General features: G+C 41.2%; 1 protein-coding gene across 1 annotated transcript; it reads left to right on the top strand.

Moving 5' to 3' along the window:
• The first annotated feature begins 1,548 nt into the window (after positions 1–1,548).
• gtf3c4 (general transcription factor IIIC, polypeptide 4) lies at positions 1,549–15,202 on the top strand. The gene is made up of 5 exons (XM_026174349.2): positions 1,549–1,987; positions 7,726–9,462; positions 10,755–10,885; positions 11,352–11,440; positions 14,956–15,202. Exons 1-5 carry the CDS (start codon positions 1,697–1,699, stop codon positions 15,018–15,020), a joined length of 2,313 nt encoding a protein of 770 aa, XP_026030134.1. The 5' UTR covers positions 1,549–1,696; the 3' UTR covers positions 15,021–15,202.
• Positions 15,203–23,145: the final 7,943 nt, after the last annotated feature.

Raw genomic sequence — 23,145 nt, forward strand, 5'->3', positions numbered from 1 at the left:
GGGACAGGTTTCATATTTTTATTAATTAATGGCCATTAATGATCTCTCCTGGTGACAAATCACCACACGCAGACAAATGAAGTGACTAATGCCGTGCCTGTCAGTGCTCGGGCTAGCTGAATGAATATGTCACTGTGGAGTGCCAGCGCTATTTCAACATACCCTTTTTGAATGAATGTGTCACACACATGACAAAATTTCCCCATGGAGATCATTAAAGTTTCATCTAATCTAATCGAATTAGTTCAAGTCCTGACAAACTGCCCAAGGCTGCGAGGCAACAGCGAATCTACACAGAACAGACAAAAATATATCCAGATTAGAAATTTAAATATTCCTTATAAAGCGTTGTTACAGTGGTACTGAAGATGTGGTGACAGCATGCCAGCTATCACTACACTGCTATTATTTATTTATTTAGTTTTGACAAGGTTAAAAATCAAAATTTGCAATCTTTTACATATAGTTTTGCTGTGGTTTCACATCTGTTTTAGATGAAGCTGTATCTGCTCTGAGGCAACATTTTTATTTATTTTTTGTTGCTTGATACTGTAATAAGAAGCTCAGCCTGTTTAGCATACATCATCTTAATGTAAGTCTGTGTATTGTCTAAATATGACTGAAGATATTTAGATGGGTTTTGAGTTGCTTTACTGTTTCCTGTCAGCTCAAAGCTGTCTGTCCTTTCTGACCTCTGACATCAATAATACATTTTCACCCAGAGAACTTCAGCTCACTGGATAGTCTCTCTTTTTATTTTGAGCATTCTCCAAAATGTTTGTATAGAAAAATCCCAACAGATCAGCAGTTTCTGAAATACTCAGACTAGCTTTTCAGGCACCAACAACCATGCCTCACTCAAAGTAAATGAACTTTTTAAAAATTTTGATGTCAGTTTGAACTTCCAGGTCACCTTGACCGTGTCTACGTGCTTAAATGTACTGATTTTTGTGTTCACAAGCAGTTGAACAGATATACCTAAGAAAGTGGCCAGTGAATGTGTATTGGACAAGTAAGAGACAATTTTGCAATTCTTGAGCCCTCTTAATGCCTTCAAGTCAAAGATTCTTACAGCCTTAGCAGAGATTAAGTGTATCATGGTCAAAGAAAGCTCCCTGTGTAAGTTTAATAACATGTATTGATCTGGTATAACATGATAGGTCACAGCTTGCACCCAATAACATGTCTTTACTTTGCAGCAAGAGTCCCTTTTACTCCCTTTTTAAGCAATTACATTTTCACTTGAGCTTAAAAAAATATTACTAACTGTACAAGCCAGACAGTTGACTTTTATTTATAATTAAGCACAATGTGGCAAAATATGAAAGGGATTAATGAACATTTTCTTGTGAATTGCAAATAATAAAAAGCATGCATATAAAAATCATATAAAAGCATTTTTGATGCTTTAATTTATTAGCAGTGTTTTAAAGCATTATGGAAAGGTATGTTTCTTAGACAATCCATACCTTTTCTTTACAGTGAAATGTAGTGTTTCGGTTATTTTGTCACTTGATGTTAATGTTGCTGAATTTTTATTTTTAATGTTTTTTTATTCTTATTATTTTATTATTTATTTCATTATTATTATGTGTGCTAAATGACTTGATAAAAGTCAATTTTATAATCGGCGGAGGAAGCTCCTCACTTTTCTCCTCCCGCGCTTGTCTGACGTCACTTCCGCCGCCCAGAAAACATGGCGGCTGCCAGTACCTGTGATTCGGTGCACACCCTGCCCAAAAACGTAGTCATTAAGACTGAACCAGAAGCGGAGGATGTGTCGGTCAAGCGGGAGCCCGTCGTTCCTCTCATTGCCCCGGTCAGCGGACTCCAGCCTCTCTCGTGGTCGCAGGACCACCGCCTGGCTGTGTGCACCTCCAGTTCCCTGGCGGTGATGGAGCTGGTGTGCGACGTCCACAACAACAAACAGGACCTAACGCTGCACAGGACTTCAATCCCCGTCCCAGCCGAGGAATACAAACTGCGGGTAAGCGACCGCATACAGTCGCCTGTTACCTGCTAACACCAACACGTTATAAGAGGGAAATATCAGAACCCATGCAGCTCTGTAGCTTTAGCTTACTGAGCTGATGTGGTGTTTACAAGTCACGTGCTCCACTGTTTTGATTGGGAAACAATAACTTCTTCTGCGGGAAGCTCACCTTTATTTTACTTATTTATTTTTTAAATTTCAGTTTAGTTTGGGCTAGTTTAGTTTTTGTTTGAAAACGTAGGAGTACAGAGTGGGGAACTGTGGTGCTGCATGAGGAAGTCCGGAGTAGCAGAGAAGTATGTGGGGGTGGTGCAGGACATGCACGAGGGATCTGCTCAGAGCCCCTTCTTGTTTGCAGCGGTGATGGACAGATTGATTGATAATGTCAGTCAGGAATCTCCGTGGACTGTGATGTTTTCAATGACATTGCGAGAGTAAAGAGCAGGTGGAAGAGAGCCTGGAGAGGTGGAGGTATACTGTGGAGCAAAGAGGAAAGACATAATACATGTGTGAGTGAGAGGGAGACTGGTGTAGAGCAGGGCAATATGACCAAAAATATTTATCACGATATACATTTGAAAATTTGCGATAACAATATAATTGACGATATAATTGACACTAGACAAAATACTTTACAACTCCACAACTTTATTAGTGCAAAAAAACAAAACCCATCAATGTATTTTCACTTAAACAAGCAGCTGTTTTTTTTTTTTTTATGTGCATTAAATTTATATAAAAATTAACAGTGGAAATGCAAATTCCTTGCTGACAGTTTAACCAAACCTAGTGGAAATTGGCCGACATATCCTCAGCATAACCTTGTATAATATCCACAAAACTTAAAAAGATGTCATACACGCACAACACGGTAATATTATATCGAAGCGCAGTACAGATCACTCCGCGAGGCTCCTGCCTACGTTAGCCGTAATGCTCCGACAATCCATCAAACTGTGCGGTTCGTAGCTTAGCAAAGTCATACTGAAAGGTTTAGGCATGTGCAGGAGATAGATACAGTGGCTTGCAAAAGTATTCGGCCCCCTTGAACTTTTCCACATTTTGTCACATTACAGCCACAAACATGAATCAATTTTATTGGAATTCCATGTGAAAGACCGATACAAAGTGGTGTACACGTGAGAAGTGGAACGAAATTCATACATGATTCCAGACTTTTTTTTTTTTTTTTTTTAAACCATTCCATTGTTGCCCTGGCTTTATGTTTAGGGTCGTTGTCCTGCTGGAAGCTGAACCTCTCAAATCTTTTGCAGACTCCAAGAGGTTTTCTTCCAAGATTGCCCTGTATTTGGCTCCATCCATCTTCCCATCAACTCTGACCAGCTTCCCTGTCCCTGCTGAAGAGAAGCACCCCCAGAGCATGATGCTGCCACCACCATATTTGACAGTGGGGATGGTGTGTTCAGAGTGATGTGCAGTGTTAGTTTTCTGCCACACATAGCGTTTTGCATTTTGGCCAAAAAGTTCCATTTTGGTCTCATCTGACCAGAGCACCTTCTTCCACATGTTTGCTGTGTCCCCCACATGGCTTGTTGCAAACTGCAAACGGGACTTCTCATGGTTTTCTGTTAACAATGGCTTTCTTCTTGCCACTCTTCCATAAAGGCCAACTTTATGCAGTGCACGACTAGTAGTTGTCCTATGGACAGATTCCCCCACCTGAGCTGTAGATCTCTGCAGCTCGTCCAGAGTCACCATGGGCCTCTTGGCTGCATTTCTGATCAGCGCTCTCCTTGTTCGGCCTGTGAGTTTAGGTGGACGGCCTTGTCTTGGTAGGTTTACAGTTGTGCCATACTCCTTCCATTTCTGAATGATGGCTTGAACAGTGCTCCGTGGGATGTTCAAGGCTTGGGAAATCTTTTTGTAGCCTAAGCCTGCTTTAAATTTCTCAATAATTTTATCCCTGACCTGTCTGGTGTGTTCTTTGGACTTCATGGTGTTGTTGCTCCCAATATTCTCTTGGACAACCTCTGAGGCCGTCACAGAGCAGCTGTATTTGTACTGACACTAGATTACACACAGGTGCACTCTATTTAGTCATTAGCACTCATCAGGCAATGTCTATGGGCAACTGACTGCACTCAGACCAAAGGGGCTGAATAATTACGCACACCCCACTTTGCAGTTATTTATTTGTAAAACATGTTTGGAATCATGTATGAATTTCGTTCCACTTCTCACGTGTACACCACTTTGTGTTGGTCTTTCACGTGGAATTCCAATAAAATTGATTCATGTTTGTGGCTGTAATGTGACAAAATGTGGGAAAGTTCAAGGGGGCCGAATACTTTTGCAAGCCACTGTATATATGGATATAAAGGAAAACAGGAAGAGTTAACTATAACTGCCTCAAACCATGTTAACCAAGGTTAATAGCTACTCTTATAGCTATACTAAATACACTGCAAGACAGTCATTCATTAACCGAGGAACAAAAGAAAGAGTATAACTGCTAAACAGTTGACCTTAAGAGCAACTAGCCTTGAAACTCTTCAGGAGTTTTGCAATATTGTCACATCATAAAACAGAAAAAAAATGTTTTCTTGCTGGGATGTTTTATCTTCGGCTGAGCCTTTTAACCAGCTGTTTAAGGCCCTGCTTTTCCACCATGTAACTACGGTACTCTTCTTGTCATGTAGGGTACAGCTAACTAGCTCACATCTGTCCACTTATGTCTACTAATCAAGGTAGACTAAATCAGCTGTTTAATGTTGTTTCTAAACGAGATTTTCAAACATTGCTTCATATTCATAAATGAATGTGGGAAATAAATAAACTCTTAGGTTCTTCCCTCAGTCTCCCTCATGTCTCCTCTTGTGATCAGAGCTTTACATACAGTTGGGCCCATAGGTTTTTGTGGTTTGCACCCTGTATTAAACCCTTTGTGTTTGCATTCATGAAGGCGTCTCTTGATTTTAGACTTTCACAATGGCAAGCGAATGTTCTTGACTCAGCTAAGTGCTGGTTTTTCTAGACCTTGGAATTAATTTTGTCGTCTTGAACTTCATGATGTCATCTTTGGTCTTTTTGTTTCTGAGTTGGGCAGTGCATTTTTTTCTTTTTAAGAATGCACCAGGTTACTGATTTGGATTTGGCCACTGCTGAAGTTTTTTTTTGTGTGTGTGTCTGCTACGTTTGTTTTGTTTTTCAACCTAGTAATGCTTTCTTTAACTTGCATGGGCACCTCTGAACAGCAGAACTCCATATCCTCGATTTGCTTAATTTGTTATGAAATAACAAAGGAACAGGTCTCCCCTGGCCATGAAACTGCTTGCCAGTGACATGAAACTGCGATTTGGGCAACAGTGCTTAAAAATGGCTGTACTCTAAACAGTTGATGCAGTATTTTTGTGAAACCCCTTTAAATGATGGTGTATGAAGTATGCACTTTCGTCACATTACAGGCCTGAAGCACAAAAATGGCTTGTAACACATTCCCAATTGTTTGCATTGTGTGTTCAACTTATTGACCCATTAGCTTTGTGCAAGACCTTTCAGAGCATGATCACTGCTCACAAATTATTAAAGTCATTGCTTCAGTAAATAAATAACATATAAATAGGTGATCACAAACTGATATGTGTTACTCCTGTAACGGTGTTGATGTTTGTTTTCTCATTAAACAAATTGTGTACACATGTCTCAGAAAGGGAGCCAAGCACTTTTGTGCTATTAGTTTGGCTATTAGTTTGGCAGTGGTGAATGTTTCTGTATTTTCATTATTTACTAAAGCGCAGGGAAGATAATCAAAGTAATAGAATACAAATGCTGATTTTAAACAAACAAAAAAACGAGAGAAACAATTTTGTTGTGGTAAATTTGTCTCTTCGCAGCTGCTCTTGTGTATAAACATGAGTGCTTTTTGGTTTCGTCTCCAGTCCAAAAATCCACTTGGCAGATACATTGTTGGACCTAGCTGAATTTTATAATCCACTAGGCACGGTGGCAGACAGGCAAAGTTGGTTTCCAGCTGTCAATGGCTGATATGAATAACTGCTTTTTAATGGGAGGTACTGAGCTGGGAGCTGTAGACTGTGGCTCACAAAGCATGGGTTGGTTTTTTTTAGAGGCCATGATATTGTCTGTATAATAGTACAGCCACCCAGGAGGCTGTTTTCTGTGGTGAAGCTGGGCCATGATGTTCACCATTTACCTAAAATGATCCTGCATTAAAAAATGAGATAACAAAACTTAGATATCTCTAATTTATTCATTGCAGTCTGTTTGGTTATACTGCGTCTATCCTGTTTGTCCAGTTTGTTGACATAAAACTTTTTCTAGGTTTTACTCGCTGTAGAGCAGCAATAATTAGGTGGTTATTTCATTAGATGATTCACAGAAAATGGATCATCAGTGCTTTGGTAACAGTTTTAGCCTTTTCTGTGGAAATACCACTTATTAAGCTAAAACCTGATGATGATTTTGTTGCTTAACAGAAGAAATAAATGATTGCTAAAAAGAGATCATTACAGCTAATTATATGTAGTGCTTCTAATGCTTTTTTAACATCTAGCAGTGCATACTGACATTCAGATGTGCACATAGAAAAATGATATATATATAAGTGCATTTATATGTGAGATAAATGCACACTTTTTGAATAGTTTTCAAAAATACTGTTTATATGGTGCTTCTCTGTAAATCTTTGCAATATTGCAACATTTCTAAGGACTTTGTGGTAGGTCTTGAGTTGTAGCTGATGACGTTACTTCTGTTCTGCTCTCACTTTGCATAGTTTTCTTGCATATTTTGCAAAGTATTCAGCTCTTTTGGATGTTGTTGAAGTTGCTCCTTTTTTTCTGTATTTAATCTGTATTCTAATTTTTGCCTCATAACTTTTGCACTGTCCACTTCCTGCTGTGACAAAACAAATTTCCCACGTGTGGGACTAATAAAGGTTATCTTATCTTATCTTATCTTATCTTATCTTATCTTATCTTATCTTATCTTATCTTATCTTATCATCTCATCAGAGGCTGATGATGTGGCTCTTGTGCTGTTGTTGTAGGTGCATAGGAATGTAAACATGTGCCATCCCTATGTCACTGACACCAAGATATAATGCTTTTATATCACGTGAAAATTTTATATCTGCGTTATAGCAGATGCTATGATATGGCACGTTCCTTGTAGCCTGAGCAAGTCTGGCATAAAGAACCAGTTTTCTGCCTGTAGCAGGGTGTTGTTACAGTGGCCCCCCCAAGCTGAGACAACCTGTAAGAAAACAAAACAGGAAGGGCTGGGGCATGTTGGCTTGATGATATAAAATATCATAGTAAAGCCAATACAAAAGTGCTTTAAACCGGCCTTATTTTCAATGGCCAGCAGGGGCAACACGTGTGTATAATATTTGTATGGGAATCTATGGGAAAATCAGCCCTCTTGTGCCTTACTTTTCTGACCCAAGTTAATACTTTGCTGTTTGATTTCATGGGTCAAGTCATGGGGATTAAAACATCAAATTAATTTAGGCAATTATGGACATTTTTGGAGTCAGCGGGATTATCCAGGGTATGCTCATTGGATGTCCACTCTGCTGATCCACCCTCAGTCCTCACATTTGGTCAAAGCACCAAAAATGGCAGTAGTGTAAACACACAGCTTTTCAGATGAAGTGTTGGTGGTTTATCAAATAAAACATTTCTGCACATGAAATTAAGAACAAACTTGACTTTATAATCCTTAAATATATGTTGTTTTTGCCTTTTAAGGTGGGGCCATCAGTAGAGCTGTCTGAAGCAATGGTGAAGTTCGCTACACATCCAGATCCCACAGTAAGGCAAGCATTTTTGGCTGACAGCGTGATCAACCCATCAGTAGGCGTGCACAAAGGAATAAAGTACGCCAGCTGGTCTCCGTTGGGTTGTGACTCGAGTGGACGCTGCTTGCTCGCTTGCCTAACGCTTGACCACAGACTTACCATTCATAACAGCCACAAGCGTCTTGAGTGGAACACGCTAGTTGATCTTACTAAAAAGTACAGCGAGAGGCTAAAAGAGCGGAATTATGCCAGAAAGGATGACAAGCTGCCGCAGACTAACTTACAGGACTTTGACGAGCTGCAGCGGCGTTTCCGTATGCAGACGCCACTGAGAATGGAGTGGTCGAGTATTTACACGATTAAACAGGTTCAGCCGGACAACACGGGCGTAGACTTAGAGATGGTCCTCCTCGCTGTTTTGATGGAAAACGGTGACCTCGTCTTGTGGAAGTTTGTGTTGCCTTTTACAGACGGGGCAGATGTCACGTTTTATGACACCATCGAATCAGGCGTGACCAGACCAAGTGACTTAGCGTGGTGGGAGTATGAAAACGCAGATCGTCGCATGAGCGGCCTGATCGTCGGCAGTGAGGTGGGACCCGTCAAGATCATGCCAGTCAGCCTGTCGGGAGTGAAGGGGTACTTCACCCTCCGACACCCCGTCATCCTGTGGAAGGAGTGCGATGAAATCGCTGTTGAAAACCTCAAATGTGTCCCGATGATCCACCCGATACATAAATCCAGCTGCAGCCTCATCGTCGCATCACGTGGCTGCTACGTCTTTTGGTGTTTACTTGTGATTTCCCCAGCTGGACTAAATGTACACAACTCTCACGTGGCTGGGCTGCACTCCCTTCCTGTAGTCTCCCTGGCGGTCAGTCAACAAGGTGTCGCGGTGTACACTTGTTCCACAGACGGGTGGATTAAAAAGCTGACGCCAACTTTTACAGAGAGCACTTTAATATTTAAGCAGGAGGAAATGATGCGACCAGAGAACCTCACGGGGAGGAGGATACACGGGATTGCAGTGAGCCGCAACGGAGCATATATTGCACTTGTCAGCACGCAAGGTATGGTTGATGGCTATCATCCAGTTAACAGGACTTACCAGGTTCACTTTGTGACCTTAAAAACTCCAGAAGCCGCAGCAGCGTTGTTGCTCAGGTCTCCTACGCAGAACTTGTATAAAATGGCCGACCTGCTCGACCTGGTGAGGTGGCAGATTTTGAAAAACAAGTCCATCCCTGCATCACTGCAGGACGAGCTCGATCAAAAGATCCGGGAAGCGGACTCTCCTTACTTGTGGCGGTTCAAGCTCTTTTTGGTGCGAATACTTCACCAGTCACTGCAGTCACCTAACACAGAAAACAACTGGAAACCTGCAAAAGAGGGAAGCAAGGTGTTCATAAGAGATGCGGAAGAGGAGGATGGAGAAGACAAAGAAGGTGCTGTGAAAGAGGAAGGTGAGCCCGGAGGAGAAAAACTGGAGAAGGAGGAAAATCAGGAGGAGCAAAGGGCAGAGGTACAGGCTTGGATGAACACCGTAGAGACTCACTTGATGAGAGAAAACATGAAGAAGGTGTTAGGGGTGGTGTACCTCAATACCTGGCTAGCAGAGAACATTAGCATACCCACCTGTGGCCTGGTGGAGTATCTCTCTAAAGACACCAACGACAGAGCATCAGAGGTAATGACTCGCGTGTTATTTTTTTCTACTTAAGACACCACTGCACGTTCTTTTGGTTTGGTTTTCCTGAATACAGCGCTGTAAAAAGTATTTGAAAAGCTTAAATGTTTCAGATCATTTAAAAAATGTTAGTAGTAGTCAAAGGACAGAGTTTTTACGTGATCATTTGAAAAGAACCTGTAGATTATAGAAACAAATTCAATGACATCTATCACTCTGGACAGTGTTACAAAACCATTTCTTAGGCTTTGGGGACTCCAGTGAACCACGGTGAGAGCAATGATCCACAAATGAGGAAAATTTGGAACAGTAGTAAACCTTCCCAGGAGTGGCCGGCCTACTAAAACATTTCATCAAAGACTCATCCAGGAAGTCACAAAAGAACCTAGAACAGCATCTAAAGAACTGCAGACCCCAATTACTTCTGTTGTTGCTTCATGACCCAGAAAATCCAATCCAAGCACCTAAATCCAATTGAGGTGCTTTGGCACGCCCATAAACAGGCCACCCTAGCTTGAAAACCCTTCAGTGCGGGTTGATTACAAAGAATAGTTGGCTAAGAATTCACTAAACTCATTACCAGTTTTCATCGTGATGCATTCTCAATCATCCAGGTAAGTAAATTTCCAAAGATTGATGCAGCAACAACTCCACCTCATTGTTAGTCCATTTAAAAAAACTCTGTGCGTTTCCTCGACGTTTTGCCGCGACGTTTGAAAGAGCCGGAAAGTAAATAAACGGCAGACAGAAATGAGGCAGGCCGAATCGTCTTGTGTTTCACGCATGCGCAGTACTGGAACGTAAGCGTTTTCGGCCGTTTCAATGTGGACGCGCAACTCTGTGAAAACGACTGAAAACGCTAGTGTGGACGCGGAGCGTTTTCAGACAAAAACGCCGTTTTCAAATCTATCCGGGCTAGTGTGGATGTAGCCTCAGCTGACTGCAGGTTTCCTCAATTTTATAAACTGTACATTTGCACAGTACAATGACTGAAACCAGCCCATTACCAGTTATTGCAAATGTTTGATTGCAGTTACAATGGTTGTCAAGGGTGTTTAGGGGGCTACTTTTTCCAAGAGGGTTTGGAAATTTTCTAACTTTTGTATTTACTCAGGTTTTGTTTATCTGAAACATGCAAGTCTGGCAAATATGTAGGAGGGGGATACTTGTTAGATGTAAGGCTGCAGTGGAAGAAACTTCTTTGACTTCTTTGCCTCCGCTATACAAGTTGGGAATGCTTGCATTGGTTGCTTTAATTCAGACCCTTTGGTCCTGCATGCTTTGTCCTTCAGGTCCTGATTGGCCACATCAAGAATAAGATGAACAAGCAGACGTTCTCGGAGCGCTGCAGCCTGTGTCAGGATGTGCTGCCCTTCACAGACCACAAACAAACCATGTGTAAAAATGGACACATGTGGCTCAGGTACGCACAAAATTCTTGAACAACTTTAGAAACTTAAAACGTCTAAGGATGGTTGTTTTTCTTAGCTTTAGCCTGACAGGATTAGTAGGTGCACCGTTGGTTCAGATGCCACAGCTGAGCCTGAGCGTTGGGACATGAATTGAATCTCAATGCCGAACGCCTTCTTTGACGGTTTATTTATCTTCTCGGAGCAGTAATCAAGGCTCCTTCCTTCTGATATTTACCCATGCAGCACTCTCATCGTCTCATAAATATCGTCTGTCAAACATTTCTCCTGCCTGCTCTCTAGCTTGAACGTGGTGCCTCTGGTGGGCACTGAGGGGAAATCTGTGCCCGTCAGCTGCACCTCAGCACTGTTTCTGCTCTACTTTTATAATGCGTATATGTGTGTGTGTGTGTGTGTGTGTGTGTGTGTGACTGTCCCTGGCAGCCAGCTCTCTAATGTATTTCTTTCGGTCTCCTCCAGGTGTGCGTTGTCATACCAGGCCTGCCAGACGCTGACGTTCAGACGGTGCCTCCTGCTGGATAGCATCGCCAGACTGCCAGAGCCTGAGGGTAAGCGCCACTTTCCATCTCCCTCCACCTCCATTTCACAGTCGCGCTCTCGATCAGCCGTCTCCTCCTGTCACCTTCAACATCAGCCTCTGCCGCTCGGATCAATGCTCGACATGTTGGATGACTGAGCCACACAAACATAATACTTATTAACTGTGACTGATTGCAGAAATTAGCACAGCGTCTTTTCTTTCTTTCTAGCCAGTGTGCTTTTGTATTTTCTTATAAGGCAAGAGTTGAGTTACTGGTCACAAAGCTCAGTCTTGTCACTTTCTCGGCTAGGACTTGAAATGTGTAGCTGGGGAATTCTGAATGCTGGAGCGGGAGTAAGTGATCTTTGCATGACTTCTTTAAGGTCGGTCAGCTCAGTAGGAGGGTAGAAATGTGCACTGACATGCACGTGCAACAATGCAATTAACAGAACGGGTGACTACTTTTTTTCTTTTTGCTTGTGCTTGTGAATTACTGAAGGGGTTAATACTTTGATACTCAGGGGAGAAAAAAACAAAACTATCCGAGGTTCCAGTGAGGAGGAGACACGTTAGTCCTGATTTCTTAAGTAAACGATAACCTGGATTAGAAAAACCTGTTGGCAGTGGAAAGCTGATTTCCACTGCCATGTGTACAGTTAGATGGATTTCTAATCAGCCTGTTCACAACAGACTGTAAACAGAAACACAGGTGTGACAGCAGAGCTGCGGGATGAAAGAGGAGATGAATGCATTACATACATCATTACTATATAATGCATGTAAACATGTTTTCTGATTGCCTTTATATCTGAAATAATGATTGCATTCTGTTTCCTCATAAAAGTCCTAAAGGAAAGAATTAAGTTTACAAAAGCCTTAAGTACTGTCTCGAGCCCGCAGTCGACTGTGCAGGCAAGCCAGCAAAGGTTTCTGTATCAGTCTGGGGGTGTCCCGGCCACAGTGACATTGCTGACTGCTGCTCACTCATTAGGTACGAGCTCTACATCGATTCTGATAAGGAGTCATTACAGTACACAATTGTAACATTAGAATTTAGGATTTAAATATACTGCTTAAACATAGGGGAATTGTACTGTATGCTAACAAATAATTGTTATCTTTATAATTGTTTTCCTCATACCATACGTTCCTCATGCCTTCTTTATATTTTGACCATTACAGTAATAATTTGCATTCTTTTAATGGTTTAAAAAGCCTGAAACGCAGAAAGCCTCGGTGAGTCTGTGGAACGTTTATTGCATCTAAGTAATCTGATTATCAGACGTTTACTATTTACTCAAACTGATTAAGAAGATTTCTGTCTGTGGTCATTGTATCCAGTATTTCGTTTTCTTTAATTGGATTTGGGGAAAGTATGATTTGCTTCACATTAAATGTAGGAAACCCTCTTACATATTTATGTTCGGATATATTTGTAAGTTAGAGATCTTTGCTCTGCATTGGTTTTACAGTACATGTCTCTATGACATGTAATGTACACATCATCATAATAGCCTATAAATGGGTGGAGGTAAGCTCAATAATGATACAAATGAGAAAAAAATATATTATTCTACATAAACACAGAAGTGGGAAAAGAGCAGGCTCTGTGGTCATGCAGGGGGAAAAATGATCTCGGGTCTTTATCAAACCTGCCTGAGGGGCAGCTCTGCTGGTCATCCCAGCCTATCTGAGCTAATGAGTGACAGGTCTGTGCAGTTGTGGCATCTGTCAAAATCAGCATCACCCCCCACTTGTCTAAAAACATCTTTAGGATGTTTGCCTTCTTTATAGTTCCTATTTCACTATTTTTATTATTATCACAGCAGTTTCTGTTTGGAATAAAAACCCTTTTATACATGAAATTCTTAAAAACAATTTAGAAGCTCTATGTCTGACAGCAAAAGACAAAAAAACCTACATTAATATTAAATATATGGCATTAAATAATTAGAGATAAACAAACCAGCCATGTTGCCATCTTGAATATGCCCGAGACACTACAGTCTGTGCAGCAGACAGGAGGCCGTTTCCCCCGCTGAGCCACTGCACATCATGTCTGTGAGATCTAACTTTAGTCGTGGGTGTTTTGGGATCACAAAGAAGAATTTTCTTTTCCCCTAAGTCCTGCCTCACTGATGAGTGTGAGATAATGCACTTTCACAGTAAACTTCCTAATTTAGTCATTTCTTATCTCTCACATACTTCATTAGAAAGCCCTGTTCTATACTTCTACGTCAATAGCAAACATGAGGTTAAAATTAGTTTTTTCAGTATTGTACAGTGGGATAAATACAATTTTTAACCCGTTTTATTCATTGCGGGTTAATTTACTCAAGCATAGATGTTTTTGTTTAACCAGTGGTCAGAAACTCTGACAAATGTTATAGATGTTTTAGAAAAGTAAGCCGTTTCCTTCTAACAAATGTTGGAAGACAATGCAGACTGACCATCGCTTACACTTGTCCTGTCTTGCATGTAGAAAGCAGCAGGAGAGAAGCATGCTCTCATTACAGGAAGCGCTTAGTTTGTCAGACCAGTGTGTGCAAGGGGCGGCTCACTTAATTGTGGTGTGTCGTGAAAAGTTTAGGGCTAAGTTTGTTAATTTTTCATCCATATTTTCTCACCTGAATTTTTCTTTTTGGTGCTTTAGTATTAGACTATACATGCACACTAACAATGAATTGTAATGTATTTTAATTAATGTAAATGACACTGAATAACAACTGTGAATGTGCAGGATAAAGCTTCAGCTTAATGTATGCGTACTTTTATATAACGTATTAGAATAGGCCGGCCTCCCAGTACCACTAATGAAGACTCAACAAAACACAAATAAAAATGTAGAGTTCACAAACAATAGTGATCATACCCCAGTTTTGAATGCTCAGCATATAAAAATGGTTATTACACAATTATTAAATATGTTTGCGTTCCATTGCAGTCCATTTTTATTGTATCTCATCACCTACTTCTCCCCATCTTTTGATATCAAACCTTTTCTTTCTTTGTCTGAACTACAGTTCGTGTCTCGAGGGCACAACACATTACCTCGGCTGTTCCAGCTCAAACTTCACTTGTATACTTACTTACTAAAAATGTTTATTATTTAGCCACATCCTTTTCTTAGGAATGGTGTGCACTATTGATTGTCCCACTTTTATTGCTTTAGTGGACAAGAACATTATCGATTTTTGTGTTTCTTATATAGAGAAAAGGGGTGTGGCACTACGCAGATTGCAAATAACGAGAGTACGACTGTGTTTGTAGAACGAGCCTGTAACATATGCATGGCAGTGAGAACAAATTGGCCAGTGTGCACACTTAATGAATCCAGTGGTAAGTTTGCACATGCCCTTATTTTGTGCTCAATTGTATACTCGTAGTGCTTAATGAGGCCATTTTTTTTTTTTGGGGGGGGGTCTTAAATTGTACTCCTGTCACCCTTCAAAGTCTCTGATATTAATATATACATAACCACATTAAATGAATTTGTTGTTCGTAATCTTGAGCACAAACAGAAGTTGTTTTGTTTCCCCACAGATCCAGAGTGGATAAAGAAGATACTGCAGGCACCCTGCACGCTCTGCGACTCGCCGATGATCTAGAGCTAAACGATCATTAAAACCTCAGGGCTTCCCCGCGACCTTCAGAGCTCGCCGCTCTGACACCGGGTCCAATCTTGTCAGACATCACTGCTTTTTTCTTTCTTAATTTTATATGTTTTGTTCATGTTTTTATTACTTTATATTGGTATGTTAAAAGAGCAAATAAAACGCTTTGAATATTTGTTGAAACTCTTATTTCACTCCAGTTACAAAGTGTGCAGTGTGTGCTTCCTGCCTCTAAACTTTTAAATTAATATTTTACGGAGGTAAAACATTTTGGAGTCAAACTTTACACATTTCTTTATTTTCCACCCCTCATCTAAAGCGAATTCCCACTCAGAGCAGTTTTTGGACAGAGATGCTCAGAAACAAAGTTTAAAATGTGGTTATATGTGGAGGTTTTTATTATTCAGTAGGACTTCAGGGCGCCATAAATAAGCTCCCTCATTTTCCTCATGTTGACTCTATTTCCAAACCTTTGGTGTAGTTTTTATTGCAAGTAAGTGGAACTTACTCTGCAAGTCCTATTTTAGTGGGTTTTTTCTTCTTCTCCTCTTTTTTTTTTTTTTTTTTTTTTTGAGTGCAACAAATAATACACTCTGAATAATACATACTCTGGAAGAAACTCAACATACCTACTTTAATTGGCACTGTAAAACAATTTCCAAGCTCTGGGAGGAGGAGATGGAGGGTGGTGGTGCTCAGTCATTCTCTCAGATGAGGACTTCCGCTAATGTAAACGTAGAAGAGAAGAAGCGGTGAGGCAGATGAGATGAGCAAGAGGCAGAAAGAAAGCAAAAAGTGTGCTTAAAAACCCAGCGTGTCCCTCCCACGGGAGCCCGTTGTAATGAGATTCAGCAGTAATGAGGGACAGAACATGGCGCCAGATGTGATTCTAATTCTAATCAAGGACGGGAGGGTGGAGGTGATGGAGACGGGGGGTGTTAGGATAGAGAGCATATTGTTAAATACAATTAACCCTTTTTTCATATTTGGAGAGAACAAGGGCTGCAGGGTGGGGTTACAGGCTCAGCAGCGTGTTATCTGGCCCTCCTCCTTGTTGTGGAGACATGGAGGTCGGCTGCTGGTGATCAAAGAGGAAGCCGGAGCTGAGAGACCAGGCCGGCAGCAGAGCCTCTTCTCCACTGCGGCCTTACATCTCCAGGTCCGACAGGGGCGGGGTTGGGGCTGCCCTTCCTCTGGTGTCACCAGAGATGATAGCCTGCCCCCGGGCAAGGAGAGAGGAGGCAGCTCTGCTCCAAACTCTCGGGAGCTCATGAAAGGGAAGCTTTTTACTTTATTTTCCTAAGCCCACATTTCTCAGTTCAGTGGTGGCATTTATTGGCCCAAGACTCAGAAGACTCAGCGCATCGGTAGAAAAAAGGAGTGTCTCCCGTTTTGCTTGAAATTGAATCGCTTATCACATTATCCTGTGCAGTGCTGCAGGAGATGCCCTGGACTATTGTATGATTAGTTTGCTTTTAAGCTGCATAAGGCAGTCCTTTTTTTAAATGAACAGTGCCAAGGCTAATAAAGAACACAACTAGAACTCTCTTTAACTTCTGATGTGGCTTCTACAGTACTCCTCCTGAGGTCCACAAAGGGTTAAATGTTATTCCCGTGCTTTTACCCACAGATTTCCTTCCCTCGCCTCTGCTCTGTCCCAAAAAATTATAAGAACAGTCTTAAAAGTTTCTAAATTGATTAAACGAACGTGTCTGCAGACTACAACAGAGTGCAAAACGTGCACAAATGACTACTGAGAAAATATATAAATGTAATGACACTGTGAAGTTTTCTTCTGAAATTTGAAAGAAATCCTGCAGACCATGTGGATGCAGATCATTTTTATTTATTTTATAACCAAAAATGACAAAACTCTCAATAAGGATTGCTCAGTTTTGACTGATTTTAAACAAGTCCATTTATTAGTCTTTTTCTGGCCCTTTTATCTACATCTTCTCTTCTTCATCAGTTTGTTTCAAACCATTGTTTATTTCCCTGTGATGTCCTTTGTGATTTGTTTGTTTTTTAAATGTCAGACACACATAAAAGACACACCGTTTGCGTGTTTTTACACTTTTTTTTGATGTAAGGTATGATGCGGGTTGCACCACTCAGCGTGATACGGCATTCCCCGGTGGAACTGATAAGCGCACTTTCCAACTTTTAAGCAACATGTAAAAAAAAAAACACGTGAAAGAAAAAGTTATATTATTCATTCCAAGTGGAGCTTTGTGCTTTTCCACATTTGTTGTTATATTAAACATTTTCTGAAGAGTCAAGGAATTATGAGCCAAAAGCCCAGACTTCAGACTGCTCTGTATGCTCAGTTTCAAGCTGATCTTTCTCCTCTTGCCCCACTGTGATGTCAGTGAGAGGGAATATTCAGATATTTCAGATACAACACTTAAGCCCCACCCACCTCTTAGGAATATGGTTATCCGGGGTGCGATCACAGGCTAATGACTCTTTAATTAAGTTAGCCAGTGAGCTTGCAGCATGCTTGGATTCACAGTCTGGTTTGAAACAGCAAAGATGGTGCCGTGAGAACATTCAGCTCAAGGTTTCAGGAGGCTTCATTTACCATTAGGTGGCGTCACAGTGGCTAGTTTTATAGTCTTCTATATAAGCTGTGGTTTTCATAGTTGATCAACTGGGGGGCTGTGCCAAGGCTCAATGTAAGGTGTATTCAAAGGTACTTTTGAATTTTGTATAATCCAAAGCTGGTGTAAAAATTTGGAGCAGAGGACAAAAATTTGCTGCTATATTTGCGCAGCTGCTGTCCTTTCTAGTGTCTCTTTTCACACTGCAGTAAGAATAGGATGGCAACCTCCAACTGACCAGGAAAAACAGTGGTTGGATAGTGATTGCAATACTTTTTTTTTTTTTTTTTTTTTGCTGTCTCCATCAAATAAAGAAAAAAAGAAACATGCGTTGTTAAGGTTTACGTTAATAGATATTAGGTTTATCAAAAACAGTTAGCAGGCTGACTCTGTCTTATCGCTATATTGACGCACCAAGTTGGTTTAAAGACCGCAATTGATTGCAAGAGGTTGCAGACCTGTTTCCTGTTGTTAAAGTGATGATTTTAGAGGTAAGAATTTTCAAGCTGATTGCAAACTTGCAATGATTTTGGTTGTACTGCAGTCTGTAGTGTTTTCCCCTGGTGTGACTGTAGCCTAAGTTAAAGTAACTCAAAGCCTCGTATTTAGTTTTTCATTAGATCCGACTGTGGTAGGTTTGCAGTATGGGGTGCCTTCTTGGCAGTCAGGTTTCTTTTTATCAGCCTGGGGATTTGTTGCTCGTTGTCGTGTTTGTCAAGTGCAAGTGGCTCCTCAGGTTGTAATGTTCCTGTCACTGATAGGTGGAGACCAGCGCTGTTAGAGGTTAGCTGTGTTTGGTTGATCCTCCTCCTGCTTTAATATAATAATCCGTCAAAGAGCATCTCCACTAGTAATTACCTGCTTCCCCTCCCTTTCTCTCCCAGTGTCTTTGCTCTCAAGACTTCAAACAGGGGATTTTTCTCTTTGCATACAATATTTATATCCTTTATGTCAGTGGCTGGAAGGCATAAAACATTCATGGCACCTTTTCACACCTTAATTTCATGTGATATTCCTTTTGTTTTGTTTAGAATAGATTTCCAACATGAGTCCCAGTGTATTCTCGAGAGAGTATCGATTTGTTTTGTTGCTTCAGAATTCTCCAATTTAAACCGCAGAACATGGCAGCTACTTTACTGCCTTAGACATGTGATTGCATCGCCTGTTGGGATCACAACACTGTGTCTGTTGATGATTTTTTTAACATTTTTTCCGGAGGAGTTGATGATAGGGTTGGGTAGTATTAAAGTGTCGATTTTTCTGTAGTATTAATCCAAGACTGCATTATTGTAATGCGAGGAAGCACCTTGATGTCCAACATCAGAATAGTGCAAGAAAAAAAACAACATCTTTCTTCATTTGCTGTATATTGCAAGTACATTGTAACATTGATTTTGTCTATTTTGGTTTAGTCCGCATCAGCATGCTTTGGTGGTTCTTCGGTGATATGTAGAGCTTTGTTGTAGCTGTGTACTGCACTGGGGCCAGGGCCAAAAATGTGGAACAAGTTATAATGTTGGTTACTCTTATTGTTTTATTTATTTTGGCCTGTTAGCTTATGCTTACCTCAAATGTCGGACCAGTAAGTGATGTCCCACTTGACTTGACCGCATTCCAGTAGTACAAGTAACAAAAACAGGTTTTGTTTTGCTGACTAAGAAGGCAGAGCTATTTATCTTGGGTTTTTTTGCTCTTTAAAACACCTCTGCACCACATTCACTGATGGAGCCTGGTCAGTGTTCACAGACACTGCAGGAAGACTTGGAAGTTTTACTACAATTTACGCTCACTGCTGCCATCTTGGATTAAGAAGTCAGGGATGGTGGTTGGTGTAACATTCTGAATGGAAAGAACAACTCTGGAGGAAAGTATTTCATCTGAAAATTCCATCTTAGAACTTGGGATTTCCAACTTCCCACTTCAAATGGAAGACAGAAAACCTATTTCTTGTGAAGAAAAAACAAGTGTTAAAAACAATGAAAACTGTTCCCTGTAGCCATTGTCTGTACATTGTAGTTCTTGTTCTTGATTCCACACATCGTATTAACAGCATCAGGCAGTGTACTGTTGGCTCTTTGGTTGGTGAGCTCCCTAGCAGGGTTGTACTAATCGAGATCGATGATGATCAGAGTGACTGGGGACAACTTCCGGGGCAAAATCTTCCCAGTAATACATTAATGCAGTGATATAACAATTGTAGCCCATGACCTGTAGTTTGCATGGAAGACACCGACTTGTCTACAAACACTTTCTAAGTACTGGCAGTGTCTTTTTCCTTATTGACTGATGGAAGCCAGATAGTCATGGATGGATTTCTATGCCTCTGTGATTATTAACCCTGAATTGTCAAACAAGTTAATATTAGTGGTAACATGTCTGCAAAACCTCTAAAATATATTTTTGAGGGAGCCAACTGCCCAAATGCCACAGGCCTAGAAACATTTTTTTTTTCATTTGACTAAGTCTCTTTATGTTCTTTTGAACAGTTTGTTACATTTTTTTTTGGTATAGTTTTTCTCTGTGTGTGTTTTTGTTTTTTATTCAAATCCAGCGTAAGCTGCTGTGTTTGCCTGGTAATCACTGCAAACCAAATGTACTTCCTCTACCACTTCTCCTGCCAGCTTATAGAAGGGCACTATGAAGAGTGAAGTAAAGACAATTAAGCCACTTTATACATAAAAACAAGCTGAACAACAAGCAAAACTATAAAGCTAAAAAATAAAAAGGAAGGCAAGTGTGACTTAATACTGTTTGATCTGTTCAGCTGATATCTACCCGCTTACATTCATTAATTATGGTAGGCTAAATTATGCATCATTCTAGGTGAACAAAGCTTTCCTGCAGGTGTGTTCTTTCTCTTGGTGTCCATTTGTGTGCTCCACTGTCACCAGCTCTAGTGAGAAAGCTGTTTTGAGCCACACGTTGTGCATTATGTCGCATGGATAACGCTACCTTAATGGATGCATTTTAATTACTCCCCCAGCCCCATCCCAGTGCTGATTTTATTGGTGATCACAGAGGGAGACAACAGGACAATTGGACTATGGAACAGATTACCCAACACTACTGCATGCCAAGTATGCCTAGGGTTTGTGTAGGTCCTATTCTCATAATCCCTCTTTCTCCATGTATGACAGTGAATCAAACTTCAAATATTCATAATTGAATTCACTCCTTTGATTGGCCAGCCCCATCTGACAAATCTTCCTTCTCTTTTCTTCTATATTTACTTTATTTACATATCATTCAGACAGGAAGCAGATAGTCCCTGAGCTGTGAAATAAACATGGCTGTCTATAGAGTTTGGGCCCAGAAATACATCACAATAAACACTTTGGCACAGCAACAATCCAGAGCTGCATCTGACTCCCTTACACCCCCATGAGGCTCTCCTCTCTTCTGTTTCTAAAGTCTTATAAACTGAGCCGCATCCCCCCCAAACTTGTCAGTGCTAATGAAGTCAGTATGCAAGGTTGTCTTCTGCTTTCTCCGAGCTGATGGAGTGAACACGGCTGTCTAACTACCCCCCACGCACTCCCTGGGGAAGCTGGAGGGGGGGGGGGAGAACGCAAGCAGGGAGGGCAGTGACCCGAGACCAGCCGTGAGGCTGTGTGAGGAGGATAGAGGGGGGAGGTTGCATGTCCATCATTAGAGTCACTATTTGTTCGAGGCTTTGAGAGCACCGAAGTGGAACTAATACTGAACAGCAGAACGGACACGGAGAGGGAGGGCCACTTTTTACTGCTACATTAATTAAGCTCATTCTCAACATGTTCCCCATCTCCTCTTGTTCTGCGGTAATTAAGTGGAGGGGCTGCATTGAGTGTGTGGTTGGTTTAACCTTTTCTGACGGTTAGCGCAACATCTCCCGCCTTCAGAGGTCAGAAGTGACTGGAACATTACATTTGATCTTTTTTTTACCTTGACTATTTCATGTTCAGAACTAAGTGATATATTAATATTGTCTCTGAATTTGCCCATGACTTGATTTTGTAAATCGGGTTTTGCTTGCTTAGCATAGATAGGAGAACAGTCGCACTCCGAGGGGTTTTGGCGAGTCTGAACAATAACTTATGTAATTTGTCAAACACTTAACACGATCTTCCAAAAAATTCAGCTTTGCTCTCGTAGGTCCGCAGAATATTTTCCCTAAACTTTCAGGAATCATCAAGACGTTTCTTGGTAAACATGAGAGGAGCCTTTTAATCTTTTTGGTCAGCAGTGGTTTTCACCTATGAACTCTCCCATGGAAGCCATTTTTGACCAGTCTCTTCCTTATTGTTAAATCATGAACACTGACTTTAGCCGAGGCAAGAGAGGGCTGCAGTTCGGGTTTGATCTGGGGTTTTGTGACCTCCTGGATGAGTCTTTGTCTTTCATGGTAGACTGGGCACTCCTGGGAAGGTTTACCAAGTCTTCTCTATTTGTGGAAAATGACTTTCACTGGAGTAACTCTTAGAAATGGCTTTGTAACCCTTTCCAGAGTGATACATGTCAATGACTTTGGGGTGGCTGTAGCTTAGGTGGCAGAGCAGGTCAGCCACTAATCAGAAGGTCGGTGGTTCGATCCCAGGCTGCCTCCTGGCTGCATGCCAAATATCCTTGGGCAAGATACTAACCCCGTGTTTGCCTACTGGTGGTGGTCAGAGGGCCCGGTGGCGCCAGTGTCCGGCAGCCTCGCCTCTGTCAGTGCGCCCCAGGGCAGCTGTGGCTACAATGTAGCTTGCCATCGCGAGTGTGTGAATGTGTGTGTGAATGGGTGAATGACTGAATGTAGTGTGAAGCGCTTTGGGGTCCTTAGGGACTAGAAAAGCGCTCTACAAATGCAGGCCATTTACCATTTTTCTCAGTTGTTCTTGAGTTTCTTCAGATTGTGACTTAACACATTGCTTTTCTTGTGCCTACTTTACTTTTTCAGACAGATTCTCTTTAAGTGATTTCTTGATTCAGCAGGTCTGGCAGTAATCAGGCCTGGGTGTGGCTAGTGAAACATACATAGGGCCAGTTAGGTTTGGCTAGCTCAGGGGTGGGCAATCTCAGTCCACGAGGGCCAGTGTCCCTGCAGGTTTTAGATGTGTCCTCGAACCAACACAGCTGATTTAAATGGCTAAATTAGCTCTTCCACATGTCCTGAAGTTCTCCAGAGGCCTGGTAACGAACTAATCATGTGATTCAGGTGTGTTGACCCAAGGTGAGATCTAAAACCTGCAGGGACACCGGCCCTCGTGGACTGAGACTGCCCACCCCTGAGCTAGCTGTTTTCCCTTAATAAATTAAATTATCATTTAAAGGACACTTTTGTATTTATTTTGCTATTCTTTGACTGGTATAAAAACCTCAAATTTCTTAATACGTTCCCATGTAAGCAAAATAGTCCAGTATTTTGCCTACCCACCCATCATAATTACTATAAACATTAAATGACTATGTCGTAATGAAATGGAATTTCTTAGCTTGGGTTTTAAATTGTACCAGATGATGAAATACTGTTCTCCTAAAATTTAGACTTAAATTTAGAG

The sequence above is a fragment of the Astatotilapia calliptera genome, chromosome 7 (genome assembly GCF_964374335.1).
Source record: "Astatotilapia calliptera chromosome 7, fAstCal68.1, whole genome shotgun sequence".
NCBI lineage: Eukaryota > Metazoa > Chordata > Actinopteri > Cichliformes > Cichlidae > Astatotilapia > Astatotilapia calliptera.

Coding starts and splice junctions, on each gene's coding strand:
- gtf3c4 (XM_026174349.2), top strand. CDS start 1,697: ATGGCGGCTGCCAGTACCTGTGATTCGGTGCACACCCTGCCCAAAAAC. Junction 1,988..7,725: donor CCGAGGAATACAAACTGCGG/GTAAGCGACCGC, acceptor TTGCCTTTTAAG/GTGGGGCCATCAGTAGAGCT. Junction 9,463..10,754: donor CCAACGACAGAGCATCAGAG/GTAATGACTCGC, acceptor TTTGTCCTTCAG/GTCCTGATTGGCCACATCAA.